At 46.0% G+C, this 19,432-nt stretch overlaps 1 protein-coding gene across 1 annotated transcript in view; it reads right to left on the reverse strand.

Annotated features, from left to right (window-relative positions):
• Positions 1-18,223, reverse strand: part of LOC135369192 (uncharacterized) — a 49,520-nt gene extending 31,297 nt beyond the window's left edge. Inside the window, exons 1-2 of the mRNA XM_064602828.1 lie at positions 18,132-18,223; positions 6,802-6,957 (exon numbers count right to left, since the gene is read on the reverse strand). Of these exons, the coding sequence (XP_064458898.1) occupies positions 6,802-6,957; positions 18,132-18,207 (232 nt within the window). The 5' untranslated portion in view covers positions 18,208-18,223. The remainder of the gene's footprint in view (positions 1-6,801; positions 6,958-18,131) is intronic.
• Between the last annotated feature and the right edge of the window lie 1,209 nt (positions 18,224-19,432).

Raw genomic sequence — 19,432 nt, forward strand, 5'->3', positions numbered from 1 at the left:
CAGCGCCCAGAAACAGGCCGAGCTGCTTGAGAGACAGAAACGGACCGATATTCATGACAGGAAAGTGTCCCTGCTCCTGCCGAAGAAACCTCTCGTTCGGAACTATAACAATGCCCTCAACTTGTCATCGAAGACACTTTCCGACGATCATGCGAGTCTGCTCTCGAAGGGCTTAGATTCCGCCATCGCGCCCCGCTCTGTTCCGATAAGGGAGATCGTAGTGGAAATCGAAGACAACCTCCGCCACGTCAAGAACTCAACTGGTGTTAATGTGGCACGTAGCCGCATCGCGACCACACTGAACAACGTGAAAGGACTGCCTTCCAATCTGTCCGAACAGCAACATTCGGCATTGCGTGACCTACGCTCAGATAAATTCGTCATCGTCCTTCCAGCTCACAAAGGTAAAGGTACGGTTGTACTAGACAGACAGCACTACGATGCAAAGATGGAGGAGACACTTGACGATGCTACGCATTTTGTCGCCTTGCCGCGTGACCCAACCCCGAAATCGGAACACTCGTTGGTTGACCACCTACGTAATTTGAAGACGGGCTGGCACATAGATGATGCTACATATCGTCGCATTTTCTCCTCGGACGGAGCCACCCCCAAACTCTACGGTCTCCCAAGGTGCATAAGCCAGAATGCCCCTTGAGGCCTATTGTCTCATTCGTTGGGTCTGACATACAACCTAGCCAAATACTTGTTGGAACTCATAGCTCAGGTCACCGGTGACAACAGCCTGACGGTCCGCAACTCGAAGGAGTTTGTACAGTTGGTCCGGACGCCAGTTCTCAATGAAAATGAGGTTATGGTATCCTTTGATGTGGTGTCTCTGTTCACCAACGTTCCTAAAGATCTCGCGGTACAGGTGGCGGAGGCAAGACTACGCCAGGACAGCAGCCTGCCAGCTCGAATGTCGCTCACAGTTGAAGAGGTGGTTATTCTTTTGAGGTTTTGCCTCAATCAGACGCACTTCCCCTTCAACGGCAAGACTTACCACCAGATCGAAGGTTGCCCGATGGGTAGCTCTGTGTCATCTTGTCATGGAGCATATTGAAGAAGCTGCCATGGAACGATTTTGCCACCCGGTCAAGTTCTATCGCCGCTACGTCGACGACACGTTCGTGATTCTCAACAGTGACCACGTTAAGGAGTTCCACTCGGTTCTAAACAGCATTCAGCCATCGATCAATTCCACGTACGAGATGGAACAAAATGGCAAGGTTCCTTTCTTGGATGTGTGATGTAGCTCGGGAGGCATTCAAACGTGTGTCTACCGAAAGCTTTGTGATGCCGGCAGTTCCCTTGGTTTTGACTCACACCACCCCACGGAGCACAAACGGAGTGTGGTACGAACATTATTTCACCGACCTGAACACTTGTCATCTTGCACCGAGTTACGGGCTTCTGAGGACGCGACGATCGCCGATTACTTGGACAAACGTGGCTACCCACGCAGGTTTGTTCAGGACACTCGAAAACGCATGCAAGTATCTGGACCGCAGGACGGGAACCGCACCAGTCAGACATGCGTCGTCATTCCCTATCTCAAAGGCGTTTCTGAATGTATCCGCCTTGCTTTGCGTCCGTTGAATATCAGGACTACATTCAAACCGCACAACTCCGAAGTCTCATATCAAAACCGAAGGACCTTGCCCCCCCGGAAGACCAGTCTGGAGTAGTCTACAAAGTACAATGCCAAGACTGTGACACGTGATTGGCGAGACAGGCAGGAAACGGAACACTCGTTTCAAGGAACATAAGCGGGACGTAAAGAGCGCGACGCACGCCACACGGTTTAAGACGTAGCTTACAGAACATTGTTGGGACACGGGACATTGTGTCGACTTCAACAACGCAGTGACCTTGGCTCGAGGACAAAGATGAGGACCCAGGAAGCTTCTAGGGGCACATATGCGGTGACCCCTCGGTTTGTAACAAAAACCGTGGCCCCCTTCCCGAACAATACTCTCACCGCCAATACAATACAATACAGCCACCGCTTGTGTAATCTCTCATTCAGATTGGCACTGATGATGTCCATCGCATGACGGACGAAACGCTGAGTAAACCTTGTTATTTTGTTATGTGAAGTCGGAGGTCTCTACTTTTTTGTCTCGTTATGTCGTCTCCCGGCTTTTGGAGTATTGTTACAGTTAGTAGCTATAGGTTTTATTCACCGTTTATGAAAACATCATGCATGAAAGCTAAGAAAAATGCCTGTAGCAATTAAGCACGCTAATCCCGAAGACTTACTAAATGACTTAATAAAAAGTACCCTTACTTCTTTAACAACACCAGTAAATTTCTACTTATTACGAGAACTGCTGCACGTCCTCTCTAGAATATATGGGAAGAAAATAATAAGTGAGGCTGTCAAAAACCCGACGCCATCACTAGGCTTATGCTGTAGGCATGACACAATGTTTTCTATGCTCACATTCTTATTGTCTGACGCTGCACCTGCAACGATGAGCAAGAAGGCGCGGAAGTCTGGGGGAGGGGAGGTTCCTTTCACACATGACCGAGGACTACACAGAACGCCTGTAACTAGGAGCATATTTATGATGTGGTTATATTTCTACTATTAATGATGGATCCATTTGTTTCAAAAATACGGTTCATCACATTTTCAATTATGTTGGATGTACAGTGCTTAGTTGGCAAGGTGGAAGTCCTTATTTTGGGCAAGCTAATTTACCAGGATTTCAATCAATCAATCAATCATTTTTTTTTCTATTCACAGCGATTTGTGAGCTTTCGACGTGGTTCCTGTTGAACTGAAGTGAAGTTCCTGAAGTGAATAGGCTGCTCTTCCAAGTGGCATGCGTCGTTCTTATCGAGTCGCTCATGTCTTTAGTGCAAACTGAAAAGCCGGAAGCTGAAACGAAGGGCCCTGTGTTTGCCTTGTTGTCGCCTTTTGTCAGTGTCAGTGTTTGGATTTCTCGTGCGTTTTCTTAGTGATACTTCAGAGAATATGGTGTTATGCTGTTCAATAATTTTCTGATAGTAGAAAATGATGTGTCTCTTTATGCGTGTTTTGCCATGCTTGACACTTTGCTATTCAAGCAATAGTTTGGGTAATTTTTCACTGTCCACTGAATGTCTGCCCTTGTTTTTCATTTACATTATGCAGTAGAACTCTGTGCCACTTGGTCTTCCTAAATAGTGTTCTATCAGGAGAAATGGGTTTCCTTGTTTGTCACTTTATAGTTGTTGTTGAGTGTTTGTCATACTTGACAGTATTCCCTTTGCTCGATCACTATGATGTTGATGAAATATGCTGTGCTTATTTTTTGCAGTTATGGGTATTTGCTAATTGGGCAGAAATGCTGGTATCTCAGCGGTGTGATAGAAATTCCTATCAAGCACGTCTCCATCTTTTCACCCTCAGTGATATTTGGCACATTGATTAATCTTCCTCCTTCTGAGTGTGAGTCAGCACTACTGCATGACAGGTAGTGGGACATCTTGGAGAACTTGACTGCTAGAAATTTATGTGATAGCACAATTATTTTATAGAGCAGCAGCAGTTTCCATAGAGAGTCGAATACTATGGCTCCTAAAATTTTAGTTGTGCTTCATATTGATTAAGTATTGTAAGAGCCTTTTGTTGCAGTTTTTCTGAAATGCAATGCAAGAGAGAAAATCATTAATAATAGGAATATAACCACATCATAAATAGGTTCTGAGTTACAAGTGTTCTGTATAGTCCTCGGTCATGCGCGAATGAAACTTCTTCAACCTCCCCCCCCCCCCCCCCCCCGATACTCCTTGCTGCCATTTCAGGTGCAGTCTCAGACAATGAGAGAATGTGAGCATAGGAAAGGTTACATCTCACGCATTACATAAGCCTAGTGATGACGTCGGGCGTTCCACACCCTCACGTATTGTTTTTCTTCTATGTATTCTAGAGAGGGAATGTAGCAGTTTTCGTAATGAGTAGAATTTTACTACTGTTGTCAAAGAAGTGAGGGTGCTTTTTGGTATGTCTACGTTGTCTTTGGGATAAAAATGCTTAACTGCTACAGGCAGTTTTGTGCAGCTTTCATGCATGCTTTTTCCATAAAGAGTGAATAAAATTTATATTTACTAAAATTATAGTCGCATGTACTGTCGTCTACAGTGGCTAAGCTGCTTTTCTGTAAGAGTTACAAGAGTGAATATCATTAATACTAAAATAAAAGAAATACGCCCATGACAGTGATTCAATAACCTATAGGAGGGTCTAGCTGCCTAGCCTCTCCGCCGCTTTCTAGTACAGACATACGCATCCTTGGACCATGCAGGTGCAGCCACAGACAGGATGTGATAATGTCATGCAGTGGTGGTGTACCGCTCCATTGTTTCAGGTGGACCTGTCCATAGCAGTTGTATTTACCGTTACCGTTCCGTTTGCCTTTCGTACGGCACAAACATGTGGCTCGTCACTGGTGGATGGTGTGTGCCCATTCTGGGGGATTTCGTATCGAGAGGACGTACGACAAGGAGTGTTTTTGACTGAGTGCTCTGGATGTCAAAATACTTTGACGCTGGTGAGTGTCTTTTCCACTCTACTCTTGTAACCACTGCTTTCTCTATGCCTGCATGCTTTACTTGGTTGCGCTGCAGTCGTGTGAGGCTGTATTACCCCCATGTGGCAGAACTCCTTGTGCAGTTTCCAGATGTGCCCAGACCTGTCCAATCCGCATTATTCTTATAATGCGTGCTTTCGTTTGTCGACATATCTAGCTGGTCGCTGTATATATATATATATATATATATATATTTTTACGAGAAACATTCTTGTTGAAATAGTACCATTCTTGTCTTAAAGATAACAGTGCTGCCACAGCCCTGTTCCAGAGTAGCGCTGGCATGGTTCTTAATTCTTAATATTGCAAAGCATCACGATTGTGCATCGTCAGGGGCGACACTGCTAAGACGATCTACCCGGTGCGGGGAATGAAATAATGACTAGCCCACAACTCACACAGCCCTCTGGACAGGTGTTTGGTGCTCCCCAATTAGTGTTGTCACTCACTGGATGGTCCCAATTACTGTGGGGGCCGTAATTGCTAATTAAGCGGTCTTAGTGGCGTACAGAGGGGTTTGTGAGTTGCGTGCAAGGCGCAGCAGTAAATACTACTGAGGTATAATACATTACTCACCATCTCTGCAAACGAGTTTCTGTACAACTGTTTCTCTTGACTGGTCAAATTGATCACATTGGCGATAAACCAGCCCCAAAATGCCGTGTCATGCCTCGTCGCCAGCATTCTAAATTTTACACAGCAATAAGGTACTAGACGAGTAGAAAAATGGTCCCACGAACACTGAGACACATCTGATCCGCACACTGCAGCCATGCGCTCTTTAAACAACAGTGGTCACGTTGGAGACAGCTTGGTCGTCTGAAAACGCGTTCACTTCTTCTCATACTCACTGTAGTATTTGGGTGCGGATTTGTGAACATCTGGTCGAAACAAGTGACTGCACACTTTTCCGCACTCGATTACCTGGCATAATCGGCAGCACGTCGCGGTTCGGCCAGACTTGTGCGCATTGGCCGCAGCAACAGCGCCACGTCTGTAACTTTTATGCTTTCGCGTTCAAGTGGAGCACGGTTGTTTCGCTTACGAAGTATCGAAGTACGAAGTATACTCGTGTCCATAGAAGCCCAATGAAATTGGCCGACTTCGGGACTATTTCTCGGAGCGGGCTGTCGATTTCACTAGTTATCATAGGATTTGCAGTCGCCGCGAGTGGAGAAATAGCGAGCTACGCTTCCGCGAAAGAGGCGTAAAACCGAAAGAATTATAGTTATATTTTTATTTGTAGGGACCTACCAGTACATTCCACCGAAAAAGTTTGACGCCAGAAAAAAATAAACTATTAGGCTGTAAAAAAATGCGAAAGTCGGCAGTTTTAGGAAAAATCGAAAACTTCGCCGAAGAAAAAGTGGCATTGGTGGACGCGCTAAGGGAACGAAATTTCCGCACAAATGTAGCATAGTTTCCCAGTTATAAGTACAAAAAAGTTCTCGCGTGTTTTTTTTTATATATATACGACCGCGACGAATTTTTAAGTTTACCCTGGTGCGCTTCTCACGACGCGCCGCATGAGGTGGGCGGCGCCCTCCTCCTTTCCGCACAAAAGTCAGCGCAGGAACACAAGCCTTCACAAATTGTAAATCGTTATTTAACTCTAATGCACGATTAAGCATTTCTGACACTGACGGTGGTCCTAGCCAGGGAATAATAGTAAAGCAAGCAAGGTTTTCCGAACACCCATTTGCGGCCCTCATAAAAGGGGCTTTGGTGGCTAACCAGCTCCAAAATTTATTTGTTTCACGTTGCACCATTTCACGTTGCGTCGGGGGCTTTGAACTTCGGAGCGGCAATTCAAAGCCCCCTAGCGTCGATTCCGTGCGGATCCCGAAGAAATATTTCACACAGAATGTATGTACGTCAGTGAGAATGACACAGATATTTTTTTTTTCAGGAAAATCGGCGATGGTCGAGCGACGCCATTGGGACGTTTGAGCTGGAATTACCCTGGGGGGAAGTACACCCGTTCGAAACCATTAAAAATACCTTTGTGTAAACCCCCGCTGTGGGTGACACTCAGCCAGTTTGGAGCAAGCGCCTGCCGCTACGTTCCTTGTCAGCAGAGGCGGCGCGATGTACGAGAAAGAAAAAGCGCACAGCGAGAGTGATGTACCCATTCGCTTCGGGTTGCAATCAAATCAGGTTCGCCGGGCTCCAAAAATTCTGTCATATTTGGGATGATCCGCGCACCATATTCGCAACTCACTGGTTGTCGTAGTCGTCGTAGAAGTGGTCGTCGTCGTCGTCGTTGTTGGCACTATAGTCGTTTCAGCCGGTAGAACATTACTGCCTCCCTGGCTTCCGCCTGGCTGGTAGTAGTCTTGTGCCGCATCATCAGTGGTGTCGTCGCCTCCTGAACCCGCTATGACAACATATCAAAAAGTAAAAACTGAGCAGGAGCTTATACAAGGTGTACCAGAAAACGTCTAATTAAATTATAATCAAACCTACGCCTCCTAAAATCACGCGGTCAATGCCGTTTTTTGTTGGTTTTTTGCCCCCTCCTGAGGTGAACGCTATTTAACTTGGAGCCATTTTCTAACTATTATCACGTGAGTTTTTACGAACTCAATCTGGAAATTTCCTCTCGCTTTTCGCAGCGCCAACTGTTAAGGCTCATTCACACATGCGTTTCAAAAAGCGGCGCCGCCTCAGCGTTCGCGGCGCCGCCGAGAGGGGCCTGTCGCACATAGCCGAGCCGCCATCCTGAAAACGCGCTTCGTTCTTGTTGCTACGTCAAGATTGTACCGACACTTCCAGCTCTCTTCCTCAAAATTTACATTGTGAAGCATGTTCTCCATTTTATAATTATCGTGAAGCATTTCTACTGGAATCATCAATCGTTGGAACGACAAACGCGACACAATAGCAGAGAAAGAACGGCAGAAAAAGCGAGACACATGTTTACCTACCGACGACCAAAACACGGTCACACACAAGTCGTATTTATTTTCGTCGATTCCGTTGTTTGCGCAAATTCTGAGCTCATCGTTGACAGCTCAGACACCAAACAGCTATTGCTGGCAAGGAATTTACTCACGCGGTAGCACCAAACACATACACATGCACAAATGACAAAAGATCCCAGCGCGGTATCGGGAGGCCCGCCATTGCCCGCCGGCGCCAAAAGGAAGCCACCTGACCCCTCCGAGCGCTCCGATTGGCTGGATGAAAAGCGTTCGCGTTTCTGCCCTCCGAAGCTGCAGCACGGAGCGGTTCTCGAAAAGCGGCTGGAAACGCTCCGCGGCTCGCGTTTCGCGGCGCCGCGAACGCGAAACGCGTTCAAAAAACGCATGTGTGAATCCAGCTTTAATGCGAAGGTTTTAGGCCGTGGGTGCGGAACAAAAAAAAAAAAAAAACTCGTTTCTCCGCGTCTGAGAGGAGGAAAACACAAAATGACAGGTGTTGAAAGGGCAAGCGACGCGAGAGAGCTGAAGCTGCTTGCAGGACAGGGTAATCAAAAGAAAGTACCCATTGGGGAGTTTGCACGCGGGAAGCGTTGCACGGAAAACAAAGGAATCTTTCAAACTCTCAAGATCAGAGACCAGCCATGCAAGAAATCGGGTGCTTGGCGTACCATATTTTCGGAACGGTTATCGTAAACACCTTCCAATACCCTTACTCTCTAAGACAAAAGGTGCTTTCTGGGTGCAAAGGGGACGTACCACTTACACACCACGTTTCCTAGTGCTCCCGGTGGTGTAACGGAACACCACTGGAGAAACTTTTTTGTGTGTGTGTTCAACGAGTGTGTAGCGGATCTGCAGCCATCGTCATCCGCTACCGTGATGCGCCGACCAGGACTCATGTAAGGGAACACCACTTCCTCTATATTTGGTGACCCGAAGAACGATTACCATGTTCGAAGTACTTCGGCCATCCATAATCCCATTTTTTTCGGCAAACCGGCAGCGAACCACCCTCTGGCAGGTAAGTCGCACCGGGACCCCAGTTCCACCTGGGACCCGCAGAGACATCACAGCAAGTTCAGCTTCCGTCCTCCACTTGCGTCATGATGGTCCTCCCCGGAACCCCCGGTCTGGTGACACCCAGCATCAACGCTCTCGTACGGGTCGCGGTACTGCCGCCCACTCAGCAACGTGCACACACACAGTAAACTTTTACACTTTTTTGGTGTAAGTGGCTTGTTCCATGGCGCAGACCTTTTCGGTGCTGCCTTTACAAGCGAATCAATGATGTTGTCCAGAACACGCTTTAATTAGGTGTATTCCTCCAAGACACTCATATAATGAGCGTTTAAATACAAAGAAACACCGTTAAAAGGGGAGTATTCTATTGAAAACATCTTTCAGGATGGGATTGTTTTGTCGACAATACTCCCTCTCAAATGTCTAGTGCAATACAAGCTCCTGCGGCAGCACACCGAGACATACGGTTCGGCCTTGCGTCTATGGCAAGCGCCACACTGAACACTTCAGGCTTCCAGCAGTGTGGTTCCGTCGTACAACCAAGGGCCCGAAACTCGCCAGTTCCTTTGCGGGCTAAAGTGAGGCGCTTCATGCGTTTCACGTCATCGGACGTCAGAAAACGTCATAAATTGAACGTCATGGAGACATCCGGTGGCTATTGATTACTGATTGGTTGCCATGAGGATGAATTCGTTTTCTGAGCGATGATTGGCCGTTTTCAAATTTGTTCGCGGGCGCTCGAACAGGCGACAGCGCGGCGGCTGTGCCGGTTGGAACCGGCGTCCACGGAGTCGACGGCGTCCGTTTCGGACGGCTCGTGTTGTGTAGCGGTTGTGTTGGACTATGAGTTCTGATTTTTCCTGTTTAAAAACGCAAGCTGTATCATGTGAGTGTCCTCGAACAGTAACAGCTGCCAGGGAAGATGCCTGCGCAACATTTGTGCTCTGCTTCTTGGTGTAGAAAGTATTCGAGCGCCCGAACGCCTCGTACCCGATACCTGGTCAACGACTGCCGAGAGGTAAGTCATTTGTCGTTGCTTGTTGCCTTACAACACCGTATTCACTTCGTGTATTGTGAATAAGTTGCTTAACAGTTACCGGAATACGCGGTGACCGAGACAGACAGCGTAGCTTTGCAGATACGATGGTAGACTATATTTCTTTTCGTGAAACAGTATCATCTAAACGTTATGATTAAATACCCGTTCACGTCGTACTGTTTATACAGTATGACGCTACTGTAAGTCTGATTCTTGGTGATTTCGCTCGACAAGTTTCGTACGATGCGTTGACTTAGTAGCTGTTCTGTACGTAGCGCCAAAGCCAAGATTGTCAGGCTAATCGGTCGGAATATATCATTGTGAAGTAGCGCAATAAAAGGTATTTTTTATACTAAGGTCGCTCATCACACCCCATGGCTGCGAGCTTCTCGCAACCCTACCACCGCTCTTATTTTTCGCGTTCAATAGAACCTTTATTCTTTCGATTTACATTGCACCTTTCACATGCATAACCGTATATCTGATACAATTTTTTTTTTCATCTTGCAGCCACTGAGCTCCAGTTCCCAGTAGCAGTCCTTGCCAGAGGCAGTCCGACATTATCAAGCTTCTTCAAGCAAATTCTGGAGCAATATTAATGTCATCCTGTGTACGTCTTGCTTGCATAACCGTATGTTGCACGAAAAAATACTTCATGTGACAAACAACCAAGGCTCTGTCGTATTCCTGTAACTCCCACTGCATTCCGACAAACGCGAACCAAAAAAAAAAAAAACAGTGCATGGAAGAAAAAAAAGGAACAACAAAAGAAGACGGGAAGCAGAGCAGAGAGGAGGAAAGTAGTGAGAGAGAAACGGATAACACGTCATTTACGTCATTCGCGACATAATCAAAAAAGAAAAAAAAATAGGGTGGCTAGTCCTCAGTCATTGGTCGAGCTCCGGAGGTCACGTGAGTTTTCAGCTACAATAGATTTCTACTACAGCTTCGCGCCCCTGGTACAACCTAACCCGAAGCACAATGCGCCACAAGCACGCCGGGTTAGGAAGCTTGAAGAGACCTGGGCACCCTCGGTAGCCTATATTGGCTTATCGGATGGAACATATACTGTAATACAATTTGTTGGGAGCATGTTCCTTAAGTGTAGCAGCGCGGAAAACGTCTGTAGCGGTGACGGAAATTCGTCCGTGCAATTAAAACGTACGGCTGCAAGGAGTAAAGGATAGCATCTAAATTCCTGACATCCTTTCCTATCAAATAATGTGTTTTTAACTTTAGTTATCTCTTTTAATGTGGTTGACTGCTGAGTGGAGCTGTGAAAGCAGTATAGCTTCGTCTGTCGCCGAATTAAAGCACCATTTTCAACACCGTACTCCAAGTTCAAATAGGGTGTAAAAAAGTGTATAGGACGTAAATAGCCCTTTCAACACCTCACTTTATACCCTACCCTTAATGATCGACATGGGACAGAACGTAGTGTATTTGTGTATGTCGATATTCCAATGCTCTTTTCACACCATTTGCTACACTTTTGGGATAGAAAGTGACGTTTTTATAAGAATACGCCTGTGCATTGCCGTGCACCCACCACCAATCAGTGCTCACCAGGGGTCACTCAACGCACGCAACAACCGCTCAACTCAATCAGCAGTCACTCAACACAATCACCAGCAACGACTCAAGCACCGAACCACTCAGCACTCACACCTTATCTCTGGAACCCGCCCGGACTGCAGCGCTCTTGTTCCCGCCACCCCACTGCTGCTGCTGCAATTGCCACAATTACAAGCCCTGTCTCCAGTCGTGTATTATCCACGAGTCGTCTTCATTCGCCTCCTCATGGTATATTGCACGCGGACCTCAACCGCATCTACCGCTCCGCGTATGAGAGGGGGGGGGGGGATGTGACGGCTCGTACGACAACGACGCGCGCCTGGCAGCCAGTTCCACCGGCACCGTCCTGGTGTAAGGCCACGGACGTCTGCCCGCTGGGACATACCATCATCGCCGGCAAGGACTCGTGTAGAGGAACACCACTTCCTCTACAGGTGTCTGGTGCACATCCTGCCAACTACACTAGCGAGCGCGCAGTACGTGAGCATGCGCAGAACATGCGGAGTACGTGGGCATGCGCAAAAGGCAGTCAACTTTGGGACGCGCGTGATATTACAGTGCGAATTGCTAACGGCTTCAGATTGTCCAACGTTCAACCTTCACGATCCTTGTGTGAGAAAGAGAGATTATGGTTTAGTCGCACAAAGGCGTCACGCAAGTTTGAAAGTTTATTTTCACAATGCGTGATCAACCGTGTAAGAAGCCTTACCGCAAGTGTTGCCGCCCTGAAGTCGGTGAAGGCCCATTGGCCCTGACGTCTGGGAAGGAATATCTTGTGATAGATATGCAGGATATTCCCCAGGGTTAGAATAGCATGAAAAGACGACGTATGTAACAGACGACACCATTGGTCCTGTCGTCTGCTAGGATGCGCGTCATGTATTTCAGGGAATATCCTCCAGCTTAATCACAGGATATCCCGTAGCAAATGATAGTACTACGCGCGCTAAGCCATTTTGTTTTCCGCGTGGTTCAGTCAAAGAAAGTTTGTGTGACAGCGTCCGTGTTGATACCTGCCGCGGCAAAGCACAGATAAGGTGCGTGTGTCAGCGTTCAACAGATTGCAAGAGATTGCATGTTTCCAGGTGCTGACCATATCGGCATAATGGGGGTCGTCTGCCTTGTGGCACCGAAATGGCAAGAAGGAAATTAGTTATCTGTGTAGAACGGCAAACGTGATGATGTCAAGGCACTGGCATTTTTGCCGATCTCGCAATCGACAGCCTCTTTGTGGAGGTACAGCCCTTCATGTCTCATAATATACTATTTACATTAACTGTCGCTTTAACTTTTGGGCTTTTCACTGAACTTTTTCCCCGCCCCTGAGGAAGGACGGACTCCATGCGAAAGTTTATTGAAAGAAGAAAGTGCCATTATTTAAATGTTTCAGTTCCTTATGCTTATCTTATTCACTTGCGAGCGCTAGACTTTTCCCATTTTTGCCTTTTAGTTCATCGTTAAATAGTACCTCGGACCCAGCGAACTACAACAGGTAAAGACCTACAAATATCTTGGCATCCACCTCACTTGTGGCATGACTTGGAGTGAGCACGTTACATACATCACAGCGAAAGGTTACCGCTCCCTTGGGTATCTTCGCCGTAATCTTTGTTATTTTCCACCCATAACAAAAAAGCTGCCTACACGAATCAGGCCCATACTTGAGTATGCCTCCCCCATCTGGGGTCCTTCCCACTCCAATCTTTCTTGTGCAGTTGAGGCGGTGCAGAACCGCGCAGTTCGATTCATTTTAAATAATTTTTCTCCATATAGTAGTATATCAAAAATGAAGTCGTCTATTGATATCCCAACATTAGACTTACGTAGGAAGGTATCCAGTCTCTGTCTCTTTCATAACGTCTTCCACAACACAATCTTAAGCACAGACTTTTAAGAAATGCGGCGTTCATCTCTGCACGACTGGATCATGACTACAAGGTTTAACTAACCCCCCCCCCCCCCCACACACACACCCATTGCCACCATGATTTCTTCCTTAACTCATTTGGTTGTTACATAGCGAAATGTTGGAATGATTTACCTCGTAACATTGCAGTGCTTCATGATCCTTTAGAATTCAAAAAAGCAGTCACCGCGCTCATCATGGGGGACAATGAAAGAACAGTGTGTAGCTGAAGTCGGTACTTTTCGTGTCTTTGTAAGTTGTATAACCCATGTTAACCCATATAGTATGTACATAGTGTGTTACATATTCTTATAGGTTATTATATGTGCTGTGTCCGCCGTCCGATATGTAGTACCCAAGGGCCTTTAACGTACCACGAAATAAATAAATAAATAAAGTATTTCATCTGTGTCCATCAGGAAACTGTGTGCGGTGCTCTTTCGCATTTCCGTTCCATTCGTTTCTGCTTCTACACATTTTCTCAGCTTAATCCAGTTACAACTACTCAAGTTGCTGACTGCCCAAGCTGATTTTAACTACCCAAGCCATAGCGGAAATCCTAAGACTCCCATGCAATCAGAAGGAGTATTCGAATCCTACAACAATGTTATAGAATATCTCTCTCTTTCTCTCTCTGCAGAATCTCTTTGCTCCTTTGATCCTCACGAATACGTATATTTGAAATGTCTGTCAGATATATAGTCAGATATATAGGGATTTTTCGAGTCCGAATCCGAATCCGAAGGAAGGTTCCACGAATCTTACGAATCTCGAACATTTCGAAGCATTTCCTTAAAAAGAGTTTAAAAAAGAAAAAAAAAGCAACGCTTCAGGTGAAAAGTGTTTTGAAACAGAATATGCCTTTGGTTAATGGAAAACGAAACTTAATAATGCTTCATTTTCAGCAGAATATGTACCCCCATAGTACTTCTAAAACGTCTTAAACGCCTTACACTGTTAGAAGAAAAGGTATAGAAGGTGTATAACGAAGGTATAAGCCAGGACTAAACTACCGTATTTATACCTCATCATCAACGTCTATACCACGTTTAAACCATGTGGGAGGTATAAATCGCCGAGGCTATACCTTCCACACGAGTTGAGGGTATGATGAGGTACTTTTGTCTTGCCTTTATACCTTTTTGTATACCTTTTTTGTACCTGTGGTACCACATTAATTTGTGGTGGAGACAGTACCATCTCAGCTAAACAGTAATTTAATTAGGAAACACAGTCAGTAATACAGTTCCATCGCAATTAATAGGGGGGTGGTTTATAGCAGCGTGCTATTTCTTCCTGAAATGACCAAATCTACACGTCCTCACTCATAGTTGCTCGCAGGACGAAGGCGCCTCACATTTTGCGAAGCCACGATGCATTATACCAGTATCTGTTCTCCACCAAATCCTCCCAAGTTGCTTCTTGCGTGGCGTGTATTCTGCAGGAGCTCTCCTCTCCGTTTAACACCTTCACTTTATGAATATGTCGTTGTGGGTACGTTTGTGTGCGTGCGTCTCCAGGTATTGTCTTTCTCGCTTTCCTTCTCGCGGTAGTTGTTATTAAAGCACTTGTTGCGCAATATTATTTTGTTCTAATTTTGTTACGAGCTGGATCAGGAAAGTGCCACTCTTATATAACGCTGAAATAAATCGAATATTCCAGTTTTCCATCATTACACCCGGCTTTAAGTATATACCTTCAAGGGTATATATATGTTTATACCATGAGGTGCAAATAATATACCTTCAGGGAGGTATAAAGTCCCTATACCTCGAAGGAGGGATAGCGTTTATGCCTCAAAAGGTATGCGCCCTGTGACAAACCGTTTATACCCTAAACGGTATAATTTTTTCTAACAGTGTAGAAGGAAATAGCCTGTACATAATGTTCACGGCGGTCTTCGGTGCGGATTGGACCAGGTTGAATCAGGTGGAAACCTGTTCACGTGGAATTTGTTCCAAGCCGCTAACACGCTGCCGTTTTTCTGGTCTGCGTTTTTAACGAAATCAAAATGGATCCCTTTGAAAATGCGGGGCTGGATTGCGTAAGTTATGTTCTATTGCTTCAGGAGTAAACGGACGACAAATACGTAGTGTGAAACCGATGCTCAGATGAGACGCACTACGTGAAAATCAGCTCAGAAGACAGCTCCGGTCGCCATAACCGTTCCCACGAGGTAACAGTCGACCATAGATTGAGAAGTTACCCGTCAAAAAGAATGTTAATAACGTAAAAAGTTAATAACGAATTTCTTCAGCGTGAAATGTAACTAGCAGTTACTGAGTTACTTAGAAAAAGAACGAGTTACTTCCAAGTTACTTCGTACACAAAATGGCGTTACGCAGGTGCAGCGCGCGTGAGCAGCTGAGTTAGACCTTGAGTTGCCTGCGGAGGAGTGCAACATGCCTAGATCGTTTTCATTTATGTCCAACAGTAGACCTGTCCCTGTCTGTAAACAAATGAAGTCATAGTGTTCGACTGCGCCACAAATTTGGTAGAATTGAACTACGCTCGAAGCTAGAGGTGAACAAGGTCGCGTCCGAAAGCCACGGTCTTGAGCGGGCTACGATATGGTCCCTTAAAGGGACAGTCTAGCCCCAGATGTGAAGTAAATAGGACTCATCATATAATTCCCTATACCTTCTCATGCCGCAATGCCAAATATTTCGTTCGTATTCGGCTCCCAGAATTTCAATGCAATCTTACACTTGCATCTTTTGCCCCCGACTGGAAACCGCACTTGGACAGTCGTAACGCCAGGAGCGTTCTCTTCCGGCCTTTGCGGCGTCTGCTCGGCTCCACTCGGCGGGCTGTCTATTCTTTGTGCGCCGCAGTTCTTGGTTTCCGTAGTTTCAGTACGCATGGCATTCCTGCCTTTTATTAACAGTGACTGGTTACTGCATATGTGACGGTGTATGTAGAGCGATGAAGCATATGTGTTCCTTAGTACATCGTGAGAACAACGTCCGTGTCATTTTTGGGGTTTGCGGAGACCGAACCCCTAAAACAGTTGGGGGTAGCCATGCAGTATTCACCGTCCTGGATAAAACCTCGGAACAGTACCAATGCCTTTTGAAAACCCAAGTAAGTGTTGTTAAGTTTTGACCTTGTTCTCGTCACAGGTATGGCCTACACATCATAAACATTTGTCAGGTGCGTCTCTCTGAGTTACAGCACCAACACCTGCATAGAAAATGTTACAAGCTACATAGTTAGGAATAACATAAGTTAATAAACAAATCGCCAATCCCAAGTGTGTCAAGTGTCACCTGATAATCTCCGCGCCGAGTGTTGTTGTGTCGTCTTGCGCAATTATGAAGTCGGGAACAAGAGTGACGTCACGGAGAAAACGAAACCGGATATGGGTTAACCGTAGGCTTTAATTCAATTTCTCTAAAACAGGGAAGTTTTCACCCTTTCTATTTTACGTGGATGATATACGTGTGGAGCACAATCGAATGGAGTCGCAATCCGAAAACCCCCGGAGGTCCGAACTGTTGCTTTAAAGGGACGTGACCCTCGGCCCCACTGTTCTTTCAATGGGAGGCAGCGAACAAGTGCCCGTTCGTGGAACCCAGCCCTCTCCTTCTGATTTGTTTCGGTTTCAGTCTGTCTACCAATGTCATGATGACGTTTCTCTGGTAGAGCTTTACTCGAACGCTTTGCATCTTACTCCCTGTGGGTGCACAATGGTTCGGCTTTATTTCAATGGCAGTGGTGCTTACTTCCTGAATAAAATACTGTCATTGATCGAATATCACGTTTTATGGCAAAATATGCCATGAAGGAACCGGAGAGCAAACAAGAAAATATGTGGACATGAGTGAAGAGAGAGAGAGAGAGAGTGAAAAGTAATTTGGAACTTAACTCGAGTTACTTTGCCAAAGTTACCTGAAAAAGGAACGATTCCTCTGAGAGTTACCACGGCGCAATAGCAGCGGGTTAAGTTACAAGTTACCAAAAACAGGAACTTAGTTACAGTAGCGAGTTACTTGTAACGAGTTACCTTGAACTCTGCGGTCAATATCACCAAACACCAAAGGTAATCAAAATGATCGGTTTTAGTATTCGCTGGTACAAATGAATCCTGCTTTACGGGCAGTTCAGCAAAATGTATAGTAATAACGAACAAGTCCCACAATATACTGCGCAGGGACAAATCACGGACAAATCACGTGGGATACAGTGACATGGCTTAGATTTATGATGCTACCGGTACGTCGGCGTCATTAAACGACTCATTGCATCGTAATCTACACTCTTACAAGTGAACTTCACCGCGGAGCACGCTCCTAGCCAGCCATGATCTCGAATGATATCGTTATCTACCCTAGTTGTTAAAAACGGGAAGCGTACGCCTTTTCTGTGACAAATATGAACAGCATAAGTGTCACAAAAAAGGCGCACTCCTCCCGTTTCCATCAAATCAGGGCAGATAACGATATCGTTCGAGATGATGGTTGGCTAGTGGCGTGCTATGCGGTGAAGTTCATTTTTCAGAGTGTAGAAACACTGAGTTGACGAACACGACAGAAGCTTCACGATTTCAATTTAGCACACTCTAAAAACAGAACTTCAGCACATAACAAGTAGTGTGCCAATCATTGCCGCGAACGACAGGGTTATCGCTTTTGATTCGAGGAGAGAGGAAGCCGTACGTCTTTTTGTGGCAGTCACCGTACATTCTTAAAAATGAACTTCACCGCATAGCACGCTCCTATCCAACCATTATATCGAATGATATCGTTATCTGCCCTGATTTGTTGAAAACGGGAGGCGTACGCCTTTTCACAGAAAAGGCGTACATAGCCTCGGCTATGTGGTGAAGTTCTGTTTTAACAGTGTATACCCAAATTGGCACAAAAAAGGCGTACGCCCCCTTCTCTCCTCGAATCCGAAGCGATAATCCTATCATTCGTGGCGATGGTTGGCGCACAGCGTGCTATGCGGTGACACTTTGGTTTTAGAGTGCACTTCTGCACTGCTTTCCTCTCGTTCGAACGAGCAATAGAAGTTAGATCCGCGTATATTTTCTGGCACAATACCAGGGTACCCGGGCAGATGCTGAAACGAAACCTTGAACTTACTGGAGGAGCCGGACGTCGCTACAGCCACGATTACTCCAATCCCTAGCAAAAATAGACAAAGAACGGCCGCGACCATGATCACTTTCTTCTTGTCCTCGCTGAAAATATTGGAGATGATTTTACTCAGTGGAGCAAAGGCACGACACTTTCAACACATGAAGTGTTCGTAAAGTTCACGCCGGCAACACATTTGGTCCCGTTGTAAAAATAGAAAATGTCGTTTCTAGTGCTTCAAACTTTGCATACTGATATTCATTCACCTCAAGTTTTAATAATTTTTTTTTTTTGAAATGCTATCACTTTGTAGAAAAAAGTTTGAAGCAAAGCAAATCCGCATGGCACGGAAAACTAGCCGAACCGAAATCGGGACCGAACTTTTTTGTTCTGTGCACCACGGTAAGCTACCGAAATGCACCCCGAATTTCGGCCGAAGACTTCTGATCGTGGGGGACATCGCCTTTCAATCATCCAGCTCACTGAGATAATCCCTGTATTCATAGGGATAAAAGTCGCACCCACGGCAACAGTCGACCCGATTGCTTCATCATCGTTGCTGGTTCTCCTTCCGGCTGAATAGCCAGTGGTTGCTTCTACTTTTTCGATTGGCGTCACTTCCCATTTCGAAGGAGAAATTTAGCTTGGCCAGATCGGGCGGAACTCAGCCCGAAATTCTGTTTTCCGAAAAATTATGTTCTCCAGTTCAGTCCCGAATTCGGTTCGGAAACAATTCGGACGCTTTTCGGGCCATGCGGTTCACTCTTGAATGATTCTCGTGTGCCGCATGGAAATAAAATGCCGTAAACCCATTTCCTGAATCGATCAAATTTCCACTCCAAGATCAGTCGATTGATGCGGTAGAACTCGTGACGACATGACCTGAAAGTATTCACCGGTTCCATTATGTTTTACACAACTCTGTCTCATGCGTGCCATGAGCTGTACTTGCTACTTTTTGCATTAGGACAGCCTCGGGTTTTTGGAACCCGGACATGGATTGTGGTGAGGGTGGGGGATGAAAGGGGGATCTGGGGAACCCCTGAATCTAGGACGTCGCGCCGCCCCTGTACCACAGCGATGCTTTGTTTCACTACGCTTTCAACGATTCCGTTAACGAGACGACGTTAGGGTTATAGCCTCACTAGTTTGCTAAGCATTGCAATACAGTTAAAGAAATATCTTACTCTTTTTCTGCAACGAAAAAACACATGCGTTAGAATACACGGCTACCACAGTCGAACATATATGATAGAGTGGTAGCAACATTTGCTATGATGTCGCGTACTGTTGGCTAGCTACTGCGT

The sequence above is a fragment of the Ornithodoros turicata genome, chromosome 9 (assembly GCF_037126465.1).
Source record: "Ornithodoros turicata isolate Travis chromosome 9, ASM3712646v1, whole genome shotgun sequence".
NCBI lineage: Eukaryota > Metazoa > Arthropoda > Arachnida > Ixodida > Argasidae > Ornithodoros > Ornithodoros turicata.